Source organism: Myiozetetes cayanensis, unplaced genomic scaffold (assembly GCF_022539395.1).
Source record: "Myiozetetes cayanensis isolate MyiCay16 unplaced genomic scaffold, myiCay2020 scf1, whole genome shotgun sequence".
NCBI classification, from domain to species: domain Eukaryota; kingdom Metazoa; phylum Chordata; class Aves; order Passeriformes; family Tyrannidae; genus Myiozetetes; species Myiozetetes cayanensis.
In genome coordinates, this window is record NW_026086604.1 from 17,664,358 (window position 1) to 17,683,601 (window position 19,244).

General features: G+C 37.9%; 1 protein-coding gene across 6 annotated transcripts in view; it reads right to left on the reverse strand.

Moving 5' to 3' along the window:
* Positions 1 to 411: 411 nt before the first annotated feature.
* ZFPM2 (zinc finger protein, FOG family member 2) overlaps positions 412 to 19,244 on the reverse strand; it is a 306,937-nt gene continuing 288,104 nt past the window's right edge. For all 6 annotated transcript variants that reach the window (XM_050305609.1, XM_050305579.1, XM_050305619.1 and 3 more), the window contains 3 exons: positions 11,105 to 11,311; positions 6,957 to 7,181; positions 412 to 3,888 (listed from right to left, as the gene is read on the reverse strand). In XM_050305609.1, coding sequence (XP_050161566.1) covers positions 1,397 to 3,888; positions 6,957 to 7,181; positions 11,105 to 11,311 — 2,924 coding nt within the window. In that variant the 3' untranslated portion in view covers positions 412 to 1,396. The remainder of the gene's footprint in view (positions 3,889 to 6,956; positions 7,182 to 11,104; positions 11,312 to 19,244) is intronic.

Consider the following 19,244-nt stretch of genomic DNA (forward strand, 5'->3'; position numbering starts at 1 on the left):
GCAAACTGCTATTCTATTAAATGAATGCTTTTTTTTTCATATAAGAACACTGAACACAAGAAGAATCGTATCAGAGGTGTTAGGAAGGGAATTGTTCCACTGATTTTGACATATGGTGATCCTGCCAGGGTTCCTTGGTATCACTAAAGAGAAAAGCCTTCCTGGTTTCAGACCCTCACATTTAACCTTTAGTTTACTAAGTTGTCTTAAACTTAGTTGCACTAGTGACCTTTCAGCAGGGACTCCCTGGAAGTGGAGGCATCCTTTGTACTCATTTTCTCTTTGAACACTTTGCTTCCATTGAAGAGGAGGCAACGTTACCCTGTTCTTAAGATATTCATTACAGTTTGTGAGCTCTAAATGCACCTTGAATAACAGAATAAAACAAGTTTAAAGAAATTACTGCCAAACTTCTCCAATGATCTGGAATTTTATTCCATCCATATACATGCATAGTAACAACATTTGTTGAGAAATTATTTCTATCAGAAGTAGAACATTATCTTTGTGATCACCAGTTGCAGTATTGCTACTCTTATATTTAAATATATCTTATATATGAATTAGATTCATAATTGCAGCATTGAGTTTAGGTTTTGTTTTAGACTGTGCCTTTCAAAAGATAAAACTGATTGATATGACCTCATTACTTACAATACTGCTTCCAGTAATTTTGTTCATTCTTTATAAAGTATTGCATTTAACAGCAAAGGTTTAAAAATTGAGACAGAGATGCATCAGCGAAAGAAAATACAAGTACTATACAAGAAAGAAAATGCCATCTTCATTTAACGTACGTTTCAGATTAAGAAAGTGGACAGAAACATACTGCTACATACAAATGCAAAGCCTAATGACTAAGGTAATGTATCTGCTAAAATATAAAGTGCAAACTGAGCCCATTAGTTCAAAAAAATTGAAATTTTAAGGCGAACTTCACAGCATAGTTGAAACTTCTTTGCAAGTTATATTTTAGCACATACATATTTGCAACAGCATATAAGAAAAAAAATCAGGGTACACAAGTGCTTTTGAAGCTATTTCTAAAATGCTTTTCTGTATTGTTTGCGACTATTTTCTTTAAAATCTACTATACAGTGCAAACCATATGTGCTACACAATAACTATACAATAACATTACAAATGACTTTAATATAAAGTTTTTAAATAAAAATAACATAACTACAGCTATGAATACTGCTGGTAAAATAAATTAATATTTTTGAAAATGGCACCAATAATACACTTTACTAATGGACTGTAATGAAATTACACCTTTAAGTCTTCAACTCAGTAATAGTGAAATCTCCTGATTGTCCAGATGTAATTCAAACAGCTTTCTTTAAACTGTATGGAACAATATGCTAAACACAGGTACCAAAGGTGACCGATTGTTTCATTTGACATGTTCTGCTGCATGTGAAGAGCAATAAAACTTCTTATGAGTTATAAAGTTTGAAAGATTGTTGAACTGGATGTCACACAGTCGGCAGTACTTTCCACTGCTTGGAGCCTGGGTAGAGCCATTCACACCTTTAGCTATACTAGACAACTGTTCCTCTGCTGTAGGAATTGCTGGAGAGACATTTTCATTTGCAGTTAAGGGATTCTCAGAGATCCAAGAAGGAGACTTGTGCCCATCTTCATGCGGTGGATTCTGGGAAATGTTCTCTTGCTGTGGGTTAGTGGCAGGTCTTTCCTCCTGTTTTAGTCCCCCATTAACTATTACCATGCCTCGGTTTTTTGGCAGTAGCGGAAGAGATTCTTTCTTCTGCACAGCACATCCATTCGAAGGCGCCTGGCCTTTAGGAGATTCACTTTCTGTATTTGTGCTTTGATCTAGATCAGTATTATGAATGACGAGAGAACCAGAAATGTAATCACTTGGCTTTATTCCATAATATGGAGAAAGCTGATCTGCTCCTTTAGCTTTCTTTATTGCTCCAGGGTAAAGGCATTGTGGAAGAAACAAATGTTTGTTTTCTTCTTTTGTTGCAATAAGCTGGGCCGCTTCACTAAAGACTTTTAGTCCTTGAAGTGTTGCTAAGTGTGTGGAAAATAAGTTTCCATTAGGAGAGGACTGTTTCGAGTTTCCATTTTTCTCACATTTGATTATGCTTCTCTCATAACTGACATCTGGGCTGTTTCTTTCACTTTCTGGGTTTTGAAACACCTTACTGTCGATTTGTCCCAGGTCACTGCGCTGATGGGCAGTGACAGGGCAAAAATTCTGCTTGTGAGCCAGGTAGTTCTCTACCTTGTTAAAACTGATCTTGCATACAGTGCACTCATGGTAGTCCAGCAGCCTTTTGGGAGAAGTGGATGTCCTCTCTGATGGGGGTAAGCATTTTTTACTGAGATCTATTGGCACATCCATCTCCAAGCAAGATACGGTGGAGTGGGGAGTATCACACTTTGGAACTGGAACACATTTGTTAATAGACAGTGATGTTTCCAGATGCTTTGAGACTATTCCTGGAAAGATATCACATCGTGGATGGTAACAATCCCCAAGGCCCTCTGTTGACTCTTGAGTAGATGTACAAGGATTGCCAAGATTAGCCACTTCTAGAAATCGCTGTTGAACTAGTGGTGGCCTTTGCTCTTGCTCTGGCAGGCACATCTCATACATCTTCCTTCGCTTCCGAGTACGCATTGTTCTCTGCATGGCAGGCACTTTGTTGGAAGCGGACCTCTTCAGTGGCGGATCATGGCGAGTAGCACAGTAATACTGCTTGTGGACCATGTAGGTTTCATGTCTGCTGAAAGTAATATTACAAGCTTCACACGTGGTCTTGTTAGGGTCACTCTCGCCCTCTACTAAAGGAGCATTGGGATTTTTCACATCAGAAGGTTTTCCGTTTATCTTCTCATCACCATTGCTTGCAGTTGACAACTTCTTGGGTTGTGCAGTAAAGTCTTTTTCATGACTTTTATTGTTTGGCCCAATCAAATCTAAAACACTTGAAGAGTTTATGCAAGACGTCTGCAGAAGTTGATTCTCTGGATCTGATGTGTGAGGAGCTGTATTCAGGATGTTTATAGAGCTTTGACCATTACTGGGACTTACAGCTTCTGGTATTTTTTCTGGAACACTGGAAAAATCTGGTGACTTTGCCATCTGCTGCCATCGGCTGCTGCAGTAATGCTTTTTGTGAACCAAGTAGTTGTCCAAATTATTGAATGTTATGTTGCACTCAAAACATGTAGCCCCTTTAGGCATCAGAGGACTGTAAATTACAGGAGGATAATTGCTACTTCCATGCCTCAGCCTTCGATGGACCAGTTCTGACATTTTGGCTAATATCTCTGAAGCCTGAGGAACCACAGTGATGTCTTGGGGAAAAGCAAACTGGGAAAGAAAAGGTCCCATTGGGAAAGAAGGGCCAATATTAGGCTGAACTGGCGATGAAGCAAGTCTTGGACTGGATGGTTCAGATTTTATTTTAGTATATGAAAAACTCTGCTTATTTGCTGCAGGTTGTGTTTCTGGCCTCTGGTTTGGAAGGAAAAGTGGAGCCTTTTTTTCACATTTATCAAGCTCTGTATCAGAACTTGCATCTTTAGTCTGCATGGTCTTTTGGCTCTGGGGAACATCATTTCTGCTCAACAGGTCCGTTGCTGGCTGTAAACCTTCTTCATTTCCACTTGGAGAGTGTTCAATGTCACTTTCTCTCTGGATTTTGCTGCCAGAGACATGTAACTCTTGGTGCTGCAATAGCTCCCTCTGAGTTTGGAAGCCAAAATGGCAGTGATTGCATCTAAAGGCAGCTTGAGTAAGATGCGAGAACAGGTGCTGATGAAAGTTAATCACTGAGTCTGCAGTGTAAGTACAAACTGTGCATTTAAGACTAGCACCGGGCGGGAGAAATTCCTCCATTTTCACTCCTATAGAAAAGACAAGTAAAATACAAAATAAAGTGACCATTTTGTCTCTCATGAGGAATATTGGAGAATCAATTGCACAAAAGGTACAAACACAGTGAGAATTACTGATTTTCTTCTGATGAGATGGCATTAATCACCGTGAAAGTACTTGAACTGGTCTTTCCTCAAACTGCTAGAGGTTATTCCCAGACTTCTGCTCTGCTTTGAAGAGCCTTAGTATTTGCATGCATTCAGCAGAACTGAAGGGAAAGAACAAGTGAAAAGATAAAAATAGAACGGACTTATTCTAAATGAAAAAGTCTTCGAAATTACAGTTACAACTAAAAGGAAACATAATGTTCCCCATACACAATCACTGGAAATTTTGAATGCACAGAAAGCACATCAAGGTCAAGAGGTTCAAGGTTGTGATACGGCTTGAGGTACAGCCCTCAAGAGTGCCTGAAAGCCACAGACAATGCAGAAGTAGCATTTTGAGCATTATTGATGCTGAGCTTTTTGCTTGCATGAGTTGGCTGTAGTGTGGGAACAGGCTACAGAACTATCCTCATCAGAAAGGACTGATAAGTTGTGTTCATTGTGAAGGGAGGAGGAGTAGTAAGACACAGCTTCACTGACATCTTTATCTACCACATATAATAGCCATTAGTAACTACTGCTATAATACAACACCTTTTCCTCATGTAATCACTACCACTTTTCCTATCAATACCAGTACATTCAAAGCCATTTTACAGCCACTGATTAAACAAAACCCCCCATATTTCATAGAATTGTGAAACAGAAAATGCTTTAAAAAGAGATAAAACTAAATTTCTCTACTGCAACAACATGGATTCTGTTTACCTTTTAGAAAATAAAACATGACAAAATATTGGTAGGGATGATATTCAGAATTAAAAATGAGTATTTGCTCTGCCTACACATCGACACATATACCACACCTTAGTTAGATAAATTAGGTTGGTGGTAGTTGGACAAAATAAAACTGTAAGAATACTGCAGCTCTGTGGAGGTCCTCACTTTTCCCCTAGCATCAGTGACTCCCCAGGTTGTGAATGACATTTGAAATTTGGCCTGATCTTAGCTGCAGAGACCAGAAGAGAACCAAGGAGATACACAGCATTTTTATCAGTGCTTGCTTCCATCAGGCACTTCTTCCCAAGGAGGCTCTATGAGGCTTTAGCTCCTCCACTGCCACAAGATGGTGCTTCATATGCTTCCCCATCATGTGGTACAGTGACAGCAGGATGTCAATGGATTTTGCATTTCAGTCAGGGCTCTGTGTTCCAGGTGCACATCCACTAGAGCCTCCAGTGGGAATGGTAACAGAAGTTCAAGAGAACTCAGGGTTTCCAAAGGTTACAGGGCATTTGGAAAAGGGATGCAAAAGGTGTGATAATCTGTATAGAAAAATTAAGACTGACAGGATCTGAAAGAAAGAAAGAGTGACTGGTTTATGACTAAAAAGAAAGGGAACAGCCTGAGGTCCAGCCTCTGTTCTAAGAGATACCTACACAGATGCTTATCTCTGGATTACAAGTAGACAGGGTCGTTCACAGGTCATAGCTCTAAACCCTGGACACCTAAGCCAACAGTATGTCACTGAATGCAAATAGCTGAAGCAAATCTTTTGCACAATGGCTAGGATTTCAGAGTTTTCCTCTGCTTGGGGAGAAATTAATCAGTTATCTTCCCAGAGTACCAGGTTATAATTACTAGGCTGTAAGACATGTTGGGTTGCATTCACCTACTCTTGTTGAAGCTGCTGTAGCCAATGGTTTTGCTGGTTCACTGAACAGTGAAATATTTGCTAGGCAACAGACAGAAAATGGCGATAGCCTGATATTCAAAGTTAAGATCTCGAAGCACAAAAAAAATCTGACCTCTAACTGAATGGCTTGTTGACCTCTAACTGAAGGGTTGTCTGTGTTGTTAATATAAAGAAGCTTTCACTCAGTGCCCTTCTAGTCCTGTTCTGGGAGGTACCAAACACCTCCAAGGTAATATGAGGCCTTCTGGATTTGCAATTGCTGCCCAACTATCAGAGGAATGTTTTTCACTTCACCAAATCCACAGAGTAGATTCCCAATGCCCCAGGAACTTCTATAACTAAAGCACTCATTAGTGTCCTTTAGACTCCATTCATTTACCATGAGGATTAGGGATACCTGTAAAGCCCTTACATCTTTCCAGACGCAGCTTTGTACACCAGAAAGCCAACACACCACACACTGACACTGCAGTTTTTCTTATTTTTAGGTTTTCTCTGCTACTGAAAACTCCAGTGCAGAATATCCTGCAAACTCACTTGTGTTTGCAGCCCTAATTCAATTTAAAATTGGTCATCCACACTGATCTGCTGATGTGGTGCTTAGGGACATAGTTTAGTGGTGGACTTGGTAGTGCTGGCTTAACAAATGGCCTTCATGATCTCAGAGGTCTTTTCCAATCTAAGAAATCCTGTGATTCTTTGTTTCTCTGATTCTAAAATACTATTCCCATTTTATACTTATTAGAAGGGAAAAGAATATTGTTATCAAACAACAAGTTTTTTATGGAACAAGTGTCCTGGTAAAAGCATAGAGTTTTGGACCATGGTCGTAAGCCTTCTGGCTAAGAAGTCTACTCTTGGACACTAAGATCCTACTTCAAAACGTCTTGCTCTCTGATTGTGTGTATTTCTCTCCTGAGCATCACAATAGGGTAGGTAGAGACTGTACTCTAGCCAAGTCATGTCTGGTAGATAGAATCCCAAAGTAATTGATTGTGTCAGAATTCTTGATCATGCCTTCACCAGTAAAGAAATGCTGCTTGTACCTGTGTATACACACATTAAGAGAGAGACAGCATTCAGATTAGGATTAGTAGATAATAGAAATGACACCAGTTACCTCGGAGAGGTGTTTGGTGTAAGACATAGGTCAGAAACTGTTGACATTTTGGTAGTATCTACATGCAATGCTTGCATATATTTGGAGAGACATTGATCCACTGAATGTCTACAGTGAATAACTTTTCAAATAGCTAAATCTAGAAGATGGTCCATGAAGATACATGGTACTTACCACTGTGAGAATTTAGGTGCATTTCCAGAGCTCTTGCATTCGAAAAACTTTTGGTGCACTGCGGAAAGGGGCAGACACTGGATATCTGCTGAGCACTGTCTTCACTCTCCTCTGACAGCTGCGGCCCCTCTCTTTGCCTCCCACTGCAGTAATACATGAGATGGGCCTGCAGGTTCCGCTCACTTCGGTACCAAATGCCACAGGATTTGCAAGGGAATATGTCCTCTACAAGTAAATATACGCAGATGTAGGTTAGCCGCAGTGCATTTGGTGCCAACCAATTAACATAGTTCACCTCCCTTCCCCATTAAACACATACTTATTTAATAAAATATTGGAAGCAGAAACATGGATTTATTAAAATGTCCCTTGCAGATGAGAGACTTAACACGTGAGACAGTTGTTTGTTTCAAAAGAATATTTTTAAAATAGTTGCATAAAGAAAAGGTTTTGGCACATAATTATTTTTAAAAAATGGAATTAAATTAGATATTTGTTGGGAACATACAGTACTAATTCAAGAACTAAGCTGTATTTTCAATACATGACTACTCAGTAGGGGACACTTTTCAATTGTGCTTTTTTTCCTGTATGCACAAGTCTTTTCAGCTCTGGGCCTTGGAATTTTTGAATGCTAACTGCAGATCATTCTGAAGAACATGTATTTTCAGAATGCTTATTCAGTTATTACTGTAAGATCCTGTTGCTCTGATAATAATAATAATAATAATAATGCATATGTTGTATTTTCACCAAGTGGACAGATATTTGGTTGCTAATATCCTGTCAGAAAACACCTTTATAGTACATCATGTATCTGTCTCAGAAGGACAAAAGACCTGTTTGACCTTTCTGAAAGCTGAACCTTCCATCCTATCAGTAAGAACAAGACAAAATCCCTGCCCTTTTTGGGTACATTTACATGAGTAAATTAAACTGTGACAGGGTCCACACTTGAGCACTACAACTTGTTTATAGTGTTAAATCACAAGAACAGTCTCTTCTATACTTTTAGCTTAAGTCAATCAACACTTGGCCATTCAAACATACATTTCAGGTATTGCCATAGGCCTAGGATAATTCTCTGCATCTGGTCCAGACATTTCTCGCCTGTTTTTGACATAAAATTTATAGTGACTTCAGACTATGACAGCTGGCTTCACGATCAGGCAATGGGCAACTGCAGTCAACATCAATACACATCTTGGTCTACATCAAAACTTTCCCTGACTTCAGAATGCAAGAAACTGCTAGAGATTGTAATTACCAGTCTTGAAAAATGGCTGGTTGTTCTGAAAACATGGCATGTGTAGCTGATGATGTAATTCATTGTAATTTGTGACAATTTATGTTTAATATCAAATGTTGAAGTGTGTAGGACAACTCTCTATTCCAATTCCTTTGGGTGAAGAAAGTTGAAGACTCCAACCCATTGAAATGGATAAGTCTTTTATTTGCCAAATATTTACAAATGCAGCCAAAATTTACATTGCTTAGTTTGCTTCTCTGACTGCATTGCTAATACTTGTCTATTTTTCTGCTCATAAATTTGCAGAAAGTATTTATACCACTACCAGTTTCTATTTTTCCCTTTGCCACTGAATAATTGTACATGTATTTGAGACACAACCACTTAACGGACCAGTTAGTATTTCAACATATACCATTAGTAAAATATTACTGATGTAGCTTGAATCATTTAAAATGTCCCCTCGTGTTAAAGCTGACATTTCAACATTTGCTTTTGGCTTCAAATGGTTTAAAAAAGTTGAACCAATGAGGTTTCCACAGAAGAGAAAGTCCAAAAGTAGTAATAGGAAATTCTGATATGGTCAACAAGTCCTATTTGAATCCATTTAACTGCATTCCATCACCGTATTGAACTTTCTGATTATCTTAATGAATTTGACTTCCAGCCATCTTTATTTCCTATTGGCTAGATGGCCTGGACAGTCTGTAGCTGCAGTTACACATGGTGAATATATGACTGCCATTATATGCCAAGCAGAGCAAATGCATTTGAGGAGTTTTGCACGGTAAGAGGATGGAATTTCAGGGAGAACAATATATAGGGATGGGATCTGAAACTAATTAGTCCCATAAAATGATGCAAAATAGATAAAGGCTACTTGAAGTTAATGTTTTAATTATTTAAAAGCAAAATATTTCAATTTGTTTCAATGGATATTTTCCAAATATTTAAATAGATCAATTCAGGAAATGAAACACTGAAGCTCAGGCTGAATGAGCCAAAGGTGATATTCTAATTTTGGTGGGTTTTTTTCACTAGAAAATGTTAGGAAACATAAAAAACCCCCAAACCTACAACACCTACTTTTTCTAGAAACTGACTTTTTTTTCAGAGATCTAGAGAAAGTATGTTATCTAGATATATCTAGAGGTGCATTCAGCATATTACTGGACTTGCATCTTGTTCAGGACTTCAATGAAGAAACTGAATTTCACCAATTCAACAGTGAAATGTGAAAGCAGCCCCATCTGGTCAGAGGTAGAGTTGGAAGCAGGGTGGAAAGTTCTGAGCAGTGAGACTTGTTATTTAAGCATTCTCCTGGAGTCAAGAATACAGAGGTTACTGAGTTTCTGCTAAACCTGTATAGAAAGACCTGAAGGACCATAAACTTAGACTTAACAACATTCAGTGTGGCTTTCCAGGGCTCTACAAAAAGGCAATGCTGACAGCAAAGGTGTTTCCAGAAATGTAATGCTGTAGAAATCTGACTACTCTGCCAAAGACCAGAATTGGCCTTGTAGATTTAAGCAAGAATTCATCCTTAGCTGAAACAAGCTGTGCTCCCTTGCAACTGTTGACTATAAACACAGGTCTGCCCTACCTTTGGTAACTTCATGTCATTTTAGGTGCTTCTGACACCTTCTTTTGGGAAGGTCCTCTACAATGCTAATTGCTGGTTCTGTGAACAGGTATATCAGCTCACAGCTGCCCGACTGCTGGGGTAAAAATGAATGTGCTTAGCCAAAGGGGCATGAGGTTGCTGCAACTCACTCTCTAGAAGGGAGGACTCAGATGATTTGGACATTGAAATGTTTATCTTTTAAAATAGGCTAACAATAAATGTGTAGCTATCAGAATTTTTTACCCAGAAAATAAGCACTTACAAAAAACCAAACCACAACAAAAGAAAAACATGGTAATATCCATTACCATGGATATTTTAACTAGTCCTGTCTGAAGAGCTTCGAGACATAGTGACTGTTCAAGACTCAAAGTTATTAGGTGTGAGCCTGAGTGGCAGTCCATGTGCTTGCATGTGCATTCACACCTGAAATACTGTGTTCAGTAGTTCACTATAACTAATTATAATACTTAGAAACCACAGGAAGCATGCAGAAGTGATCCAACATGGAGTCTAAATGAACAGACTTGCAAAGTGCTGAGAGGTAAGAATGTGCAATAAGTCTAGGTGATGACTGGTGAGGATCATGGTAGTAGCCAATATATTTGAAAAGTACTTAGAAAGGAGAATGAGGAACTAGGGCTGTATAAAGGTAAAAAGCAGTAATAAGAAAAACCTAAAGATATAAAATTTAATTCAAGCTGAATTTTCCCAGTTCAGGAACATTTATGTCCCTCCTCTCTAAGGACAGCACTCAATTGCATACTGTATTTTGTCCATAATAGGGTCTATTGATGACCAGAGGACATAAAAACATTTTTGGATAGCCACTGAAATAAGGTATGATCTCTGCTGCATTTTAAAATAGCCACTGAAGAGATGTGTTTCTTTTCTACCACTGAGTATCATGAATTATTACCAGAAGCCGCAGTTGTAAGCAACAAGCTTCCTTCAGCACCAGAGGCTGGACTTTGAGAGCTAGCCGACCTATCTTATCTACTTGAACAGTTTCTGATCCTATTGCCTCTGGCAACAGATCACAGAACGTCCACACGAGGGCAGGTCGGGTACTCTGGGTGAGGTTCTCACCAGACTGCTATTCTTGCTCCTTTTACAGCTGCGAGTTCATCTGAGATGATGGGGGAACAAAAGCAGGCTTTGAGCTATGGTGTGATTTCTGTGGTCTTGAATTCAATATTGCTGATTAGCTCTTCCTATGTGCCTTAAAGTACTGCTGTTTTAAAAAATCACCAGAGAATAGTATTCATCACTTACTGTTCACAATAGCTGTAGGCAAAATAGATGCCATTGCAGCTTGTTGAGGGAGCAGTTGTATGGAGTCCAGCAGGCGTGCAGGATACATGCCTTCTGTGAGAGTCATCTGACTGGCAGCTTGCAGCCTTGAGTCAAAATCTACAACAAAGGCAATCAGCTCTTCACCCTCTGAGATGGCCTTGGTTGTGGTACACCAAAGCTGCCCTCCTACAGGAAACATAAAAGCAGAAAGATTTAATTGATGGTATCAGATGCCAGAACTTAAAACAGCAGTGCCATATCTTCATGCTTTTTTTTTTTTTTTTTTTTAATTTGAATGGCTTATTCAAGGTAAAGAGGCATATAATTTTTACTTTTACTGTCTTCCTTCTATCAGTATAGAAATTTTCTCTTATAAGGATAACAGTTTGGGGACAGTTTCCCTAACTATTTGCATAATGAATATTCATTTGAATTTTTCATTTTGTCTCCTAAAGAGCCAGCAATGCGAGAATCAAGATATAGGTGAAAATAATTTATACAGCACTTTTCTCATCATTATTTTCACCAAACTTCCTGTATATTTTTTCATAACTCCAAGTTCACTTTATTTTGAATAGCAAATCACAGCTCAATAACACTAAACAGCTGCAAGAAAGAAATCAGATTTCCTCTTAAGGGCGTTTTTCCCCTCCCTTATGTTTGTCACCCTCTTTCTGTAAAAAATCTTCCCTTATGTAATATTCTTCGTAACATGACTGCTTTATCTCTGCTTACACTGACTGAACTTCCTGAAAAGAAGATATGCCAAAGATCTGTTCCATAAAGGCTTATTCAAATAAAGGTCTGTTTAAAGGGGGGGGGGGGAGATAGAAGAATTTTCATCAAACAGTAAGATACACTATAGCAAATGTCACGTGTAGTGCATTAAAAAGAAAATTAACTATGCGAGTACATCTACTAATGTATTTGAATGCGATAGTGAATGCTCATTTATTTAACATGTTTAGACAGGCAAAGCACTTATATTGTGTTATCTACACTCTCAGGCCTAGATGCATATCCAATACAGTTATGCCTGAAATAATGTTGCATACTTTATATGTTATAAAGCTTTTTTTTTTTTTCTTGGGTTTTGTATATATAGAAAAAGCTATATGTTGCATTCATTAGGCAAGCAAAAACTGTAGTCGTTTTGATAAGTAATATTGCTGTGTTTATCTTTCGGCATAACTGCCTTTTCAACTGCACTTCATTTTTTTCCCCTCAATGAGATTATAGTTTTAAAACAACTTGTTGCAAAAATCTGGTAGAGGAGATAACAACAGTGTATGATATGCCACAGCTAAATGGAAGAATTAGGACATTGTTTTAGAGAAATCTTGGACAATTAATTAAACCAGTCTATTAGCTTTCAAAGATGAGCAAACAAAACAGCATGAGTAACAGTGTGTTTCAGTGGTAAAATACGCTAAGCTTCCAAACCTCAAAGTGGTGTAGAAGTTTCAAAGCAAAAAAGTGTCTTTGTATTCACCCTTCAGTAATACAGCAGTTGAAGGTGCTCCAAAGTTTACAAAAAATTTCATGTGAGGGGACCAAAGAATACTAAGGTTTATTGGCCTCCAAGGTTACAGCATTAAATGGTGCAAATCTGAGACTTTCTCTATCCCGGCAAACATCTCGACGTTCTGTACCCTTGGGGGAAAAAAACAAACTCAGTCTCCAAAAAAACAGCGAAAAAAGGTCTCCAGCTGCAAGCAGTCTGGATCAGCTAAAAGACTGACTCAGTCTCCTGGTGTTAGAGCTCCTCAGGGTGTTGATTCATGTCCAGCAGCAGATTAAACTCAGACAGCTGAAGCGAGCAGTGACCCCGGCTGCCTGATCCACCCATCTCCTGCAGACAGTCACACCTACGGCAGGCACAGCTGGGTGGGAGGTGTGACAGCTTTGGAAGCACAACAGTCTCTAGCTTGGCTTAACAAAGGTAATTAGAACTACAGAAGTGAAATCCACTCTATGAGTACAAACCTTCAGCACAGCAGGATTCAAACCCAAGAAGTACATTGTTATTTCGTTTTCTCTCATCCCACTCTATAGGAAATAAGGCATTTAAGTGATCATGACATATATGCCCATGTTTTCATCAGCACATGATGTTGTGTTAAGTTAGATCCCCAGACAAACTCCCAAATTATGGGTTCTTCCAGTTACTGGAAATGAAGCATAACACCTTTGCAGCAAAAGTCACCCACAGGGACAGGACATGGTGCAGTCACCACTTGCCCCCTTCTATGCTTGCCTGCACAGGTTAAGGCAAGGGCCGCTGTCTTGATGTGATGTAAATTACTTTACTGATGTAAATGACTTTACTCCCCTGACCTTCATGCAAAAAGGAAAGACTGTGGAAGAGAAGTCTTCTTGAGCTTTCTACTGCACAGTCGAGGAAAGAGTGCAAGTCAGTCAAGTGCAGAGTATCCAGCAGAGGTTTCTGAATTTAATAGGAAGTTCCAGTCATGACTATCATTTGAATTACTATGCTGTCCAGACACCTTTGTCAGAGATAAGGGCTTCCTTAGAGGTGGCAGTTACAAAATAGGAAAAAAGTTCTTGCTTCCTACAGGCTAAGACAAAACTGACATATACAGCAATTTCTCAGGAGTACAACAGCTTTTCATAAAGCAATGGGTAGTGTTACAGGTTTTCAAAATGTTAATATGGAAGCCTTAGCCAAGTACCTGTGGTGATGGGAAGGAGATAGAAAGATGTTTGCATGAAATATTTGCAAAGACATGAAGATTTCAGAAGGAAACGTAAAGGTTTCATCTCATTTATATGAGATGAAGTTCTCACTAAACTGGTTAGATTTTTTTAACCAACTGTTCCTTTTGTTAGAAAAAGCCTATAAGAGTGAAATTGTTCTACTGAAGTTTTACCAGGCCAAGTGTCTCAATCCTAAAACAGACACAGGCATCAGAAGAAGAGAAAGGATCAACAGTCAGATAAGTTCTAATAGTGATGAGTGACTGACAGTGCCTCTGAAATAGTCATGATTACACGATTTGGTTAGAAGGCAAGACAGCAGTGATTTTGGGCCTCTTCTTGCCCATAATGAGTACACTGGTCATCCATTGTGGCAGAGTAGTAGAGGGAAGACTCTCAGTCAGATGCAAGAAGTATGACACTATGTGTATGATTATGATTCGATTTATTGATAATACAGTATCTAAATATTGTCAATGCAGTATATAATACAAGCAAATCTAAAGGATTATAAAACAAACAGGTTAATTTACAGTCTTTGGCTTTACAGAATGCACAATTTAAAAGCAACAAAGCACCCATTTAACTACTTCAGGATTTTCTCTCTCTCTGTGACTGAGTCTTAGTGCTTTTATTCACCGGTACAAAACTGACTGTTCCTCATCGTCAGGGCTGCACATACCCTGCAGGAGTCCCTGCCGAGGGTGGGGTAGGGAGGGGGGAATCCATTAGGAAGTTGCCTGCAACCTTGGGACACCAGTTTGCCCAGCTGGCCCAGTCTCCAGCAGCATTTTATACCCTTTTGAAGGCCGTAGTGTACCAAAGTCAATCACAATCATCACAGCTCCCCTCTCTCTGGAATGCGTTCGTTATGCAAGCAATCCAGGCAGTTCCTCCTGCAATTCCCACCTAGTGTTCTGTTCTAAGGACAATTCCCACCTGGTGTTCTTATCTCAGGACAAATCACATTGCCCATCAGAGGCAATAGCAGGGGAAGGGTTGGATGCCTGTGTGGAGGATGCAAGGGTAGACCCACATCATTTATACTGAAAGGAGTCTTAGAGGTTTTATGTGGTGGGGTAAGAAGAGTCTTACTCTTGTGCCAGTGCAGAAAGGAAGGTTTTAGACTACCAGAAGGATTTGAAAGATTGGAGATCTCTATGAAATTGAAAATAGGCTTCTTGAGCCTGCAATGTATTGTTTTATATCTAAAGTTAAACCAAGGAAATTTATGTGATATATACCACAAAAATATCAAACATAAGAAGAGAATAAAGATCTCTGTAAATGCTATGCATTTATTTGAACTCTTTTTCTAGTTCATATTGCAAGGAATTAAAAACACTCATTTATTTAAACATCGAAAGATGAGAAAGTTAAAGAATATCATGTTGTGCAAACCAGAGCAAAAAATTACATTCCAATTGCATTGGCATGAGTTCTTTACCAAATGACATCAGGCACTGAAGCAGTTATCTGATACCTTCAGAACTTCCACCAAATGGAAAGGTTATTTCAGGGTTCTCTTCTTTGTCTACATCTTTCACTGCAAATATTTCTGCTGCTTGGAAAAACACCAACACCCTTAAATAAAAAAAACCAACCAAGCAACCAACCAAACAAAAAACCAAACCTAACAAAAAAAAAACCAAACACAAAAAAGCACCCAAAAAACTCCCACAAAACCAAAAAAACCCCAATTTTCTATGAAAATGACAGAGTAAGGTCCTGATGTCCCTGAAAAACTGTGGACTTACTGTTCTTTGTAATGTTTATGATCAAGATTCTTGTGCAAACAGATCTGGTTCCTAACAGGAAGCTTATAAATCATACTCATAATTGCTGTCAAAACTGCAGTGGAGTGTACTGCAAGTTTCGATAATAAAGAATAGAGTCACAGTTCAAACTTGATTACATTTTGGAAATTCATGCTGCTCTTACAAGAATCAGTGGTCTTAAATATCTTCTTCTCCTGCCAAATTTTTCACTTGCACTTTTTATTATTTATGAAATCAGTGTCTGCACAATGTCATGCAGACCTCTGCTGATAAACTCTAATTAAGATTAAGACAAGCCTTTTGGAAAGGATCCCATCATTAGCAAACATGATAAACACAAAAATACTCCCTACTTGTCAACCAGGAGCAATTCAGTAACCTAACAGTATTATCTGTTGCTAGGCTACAGGGCTGACAAAGCTTCAATTATATTGTATGGCCATACATATAGAATACTGTATAAGAAAATTTATCTAATATAAAAGCATTTAACTTCATCCATGCTATCTGTAATTCACGGCTTCCCTCAATGGCAAAAAATCAGGTTAATAATTACATAGCATGCTGAAAAAATCTTAGTAATGTGTCATGTTTGCACAATTTTTTCTAATTTATCTCTGTGATTGATAGACATTTGCTTTGTAAAAATAATAAAATGCAAGCAATGGGATGCTGTAAACCAGAAGCGTAACTACATCTGGACTCATCAAGATATGGAATCACACTTAGTATAAAAAATATATAGTAAATTGAACCAATTAAATCATACTTAGATGCAATAATACTCTATCTTCTGTATTCAGAATAAGGAGTAATATGGTCATAGATATACATGTGAATATAAAACTTTATGTAAGACAGATACCTAAAATAGAAAAAAAAAACTTGCTTTTTTTAATAGCCCTTATTTTTTTCTTCTAGATTTTTTTTTTTTTTTAAACAAAGCAACCTCTATTATGATATTTGGAATTAACTATTTGCTCTGAAAATTTAATTAAGGCAATGGCCCTTCATCCATTTCAATTCTCAGAACCCTATACCACTTTCAGGGAAGACATGGAAACCTGCACAGTGAGCCTTCTGATGATGCCCTGTTTTTTTTTATTTTTTCCACCTATGCTTTGCAGACCTTAAAGAATGGTCATCTGGAATCTATGGATCACAGTCTGAAAAAAATATATATACAAGGACAAACTCAGCTAACTCCACTGAAAGAAAAGACCTTCAAAATGGATGAAACCATAGAGCCTCTTGATTCATACCATTGCTTTTAAGGAAAAGTGACTTTAGAAAGCAAGTAGCTAAAACCAGTATTTCCACTGACTACAGCTGTTTCACAGATAAAGAAGCATAATGATGTATAAACATATATTCAAAGGCAATCCCAGTTTTCCTGTCTTTCGTATCAGTTGTTTTTCCTAGCTGAAACATCTGAGTCTAGTTTTTTTGACCCAGAAATGGCACGCATCTTTCATAGAAGTTTAGGAAATCAATGGCAATTTCTATTAAAACAAATATTCAATGCCAATTAATTCAGAAGTAGTTTTGTGTAGTAAAATTTGTGCTTACTGGATTTGACTGCGTTACTGCAAAAACATAATAGCCCATTTCCTGTACACACATCTTTTTGCAAGAAGGGTCAAAAGACTATCAGAATTTATTTAAACAACAGACTGTTACTCTTAGCAACTTCCAGGCACTGTAAACTGAATTAGACCTTCCTATCCTAATGAAATATTCCAATTTGTAAAAAAATGATGCTTTTAAGTAATGGTAATGGGGGTTGGAGTTAATTTATTATTTTCTCTCCTTTGTTGCACAGGAGAATTTAAGGAGAATTTGCATATCAGAACAGGATGGGATCTTCATATTTGTGTTCTTCCTGCTTCTCATGCATGGTGTTGTGACGACAGCACAATGAATGCCATTTCAGTAGGCATGAGTTACTGGGCAGATCTCTAATTTTTGACATGAACGAAGTACATATTTCTATATGTAGACACATTGTTTAATAAAAAAATTATAATTCATTTAAATCCAATACTGTTGAAATTTTTGACAGTAGAGTGGTACAAGGAACAGAACTTATAAATTATGTGTGCCCCTTCTTTGAAAAATGCTTTGGAGGTTTCTTTGTGCATTGGCAAATACAGTAGGAATATGAGTTATTGTGTGAATCCTCCTGCACAGCACCTGATAAAAGAATAAAGAGCTGTGACATATTCTTAAAACAATAGAGGAATTAAAGAGAAACAATGGGCCAGCTGCTTCATTAATACAATCAAAAGAGAGCCCAGCACAGAGGAGTCCAGATAATTAAGCACTACTCTTTTAGACCTCTTTTCTGTAATAAAATTGCTAAAAATTTATTAACTACTTCATAGTTGTTAGATAGATCTATGTACTTGTTTATTTGGGTTGATTAATGCCTTTTCAGTATTCTACAACATGCCAACTCATGGTTCATACAAGTTTTTGAATAAAATAATGCAAGAATATGTGATACGGATCTGTGGTGTATACAGCAATAAATCAAACGCATTTTGTGAACAGGCTTTCCAGTTGCTAAATAATTCTTAACATTTTTCACATGTGTTCACAAAATACATACTTTGCACAGCATTTTTGCTATTAATGCATTTTAATGCCGTGATTCCAGCCATCCCTTAGTGAACTGTCTCAAAAATCATCCCTGCAAATTCATATTTCTCAAACTCTCACAAAAAACAGCTTTAGTGCTATATTAATGAGATGATTACTTAGCATCTCCTATAATTTTTCCTTATTTACCGATCAAAGGAGATTTGCAAAAGATACCTGACCTGTAATTTTAACTAACCCATTGCATACTATAAGTATACTGACTGTAAAAATGGAAAATCTATTATACTCTATAAAATTAGACCAGTGGACAAACCAATTCTGTTCCACTTTTACCTTTACATTCAGCATAGAATATGGAGACTTCTTAATTTTTAACTCACTAAACAAAAGGCAAAATAAAGGAACTGCAATGATATTTTTCAGAACAAAGCAACAGAAAAATAGTCACCTGAAAGGTACTAATCAAATTAAAAAGGAGGCTTTAAAATTCCTACATTTTGAGATATGAAATCTCTTTCCAGAAACGGAAGAAAATACTCCTTAGGAATATATCTCTTACTCCTGCCCAAGAGTCAACCTGAGCTTTGGGCCTGACTTCAGCTTAGTCATATGCTGACAGCTGACAGTGTGTTCATCTGAATAGATGAATTTATAGTTAAAACTGTCAGGCATTATATAGCTGATAAAGAGGAAAAGAAAAATATGAAAGGAACTCTCCAGTCCTAGGGGAGAGAGCTCCCAAACCTGGCATCTTGGTGTCAGTGTAAGGGGTTAGTCTTTCCCTTGCTGCAATACAACTATCACTAACATTACATCTGTATTGCAGCAGCTCTTAAATTCATGCTGCAAAAATCTTCATCAGCTGAACCTCAAATGCAGCACACTGTTTCTGCAGAGCAAGGAGTGTAACAAATGCTTAGATTTGGACCTCTTCTTTTTTTCCACTATTGCGTGCCTGCATTTTGTTTGTTTGAGGATTTCTATGTGTTTCCTCCAATTAAATGTCTGTATGTAACTCA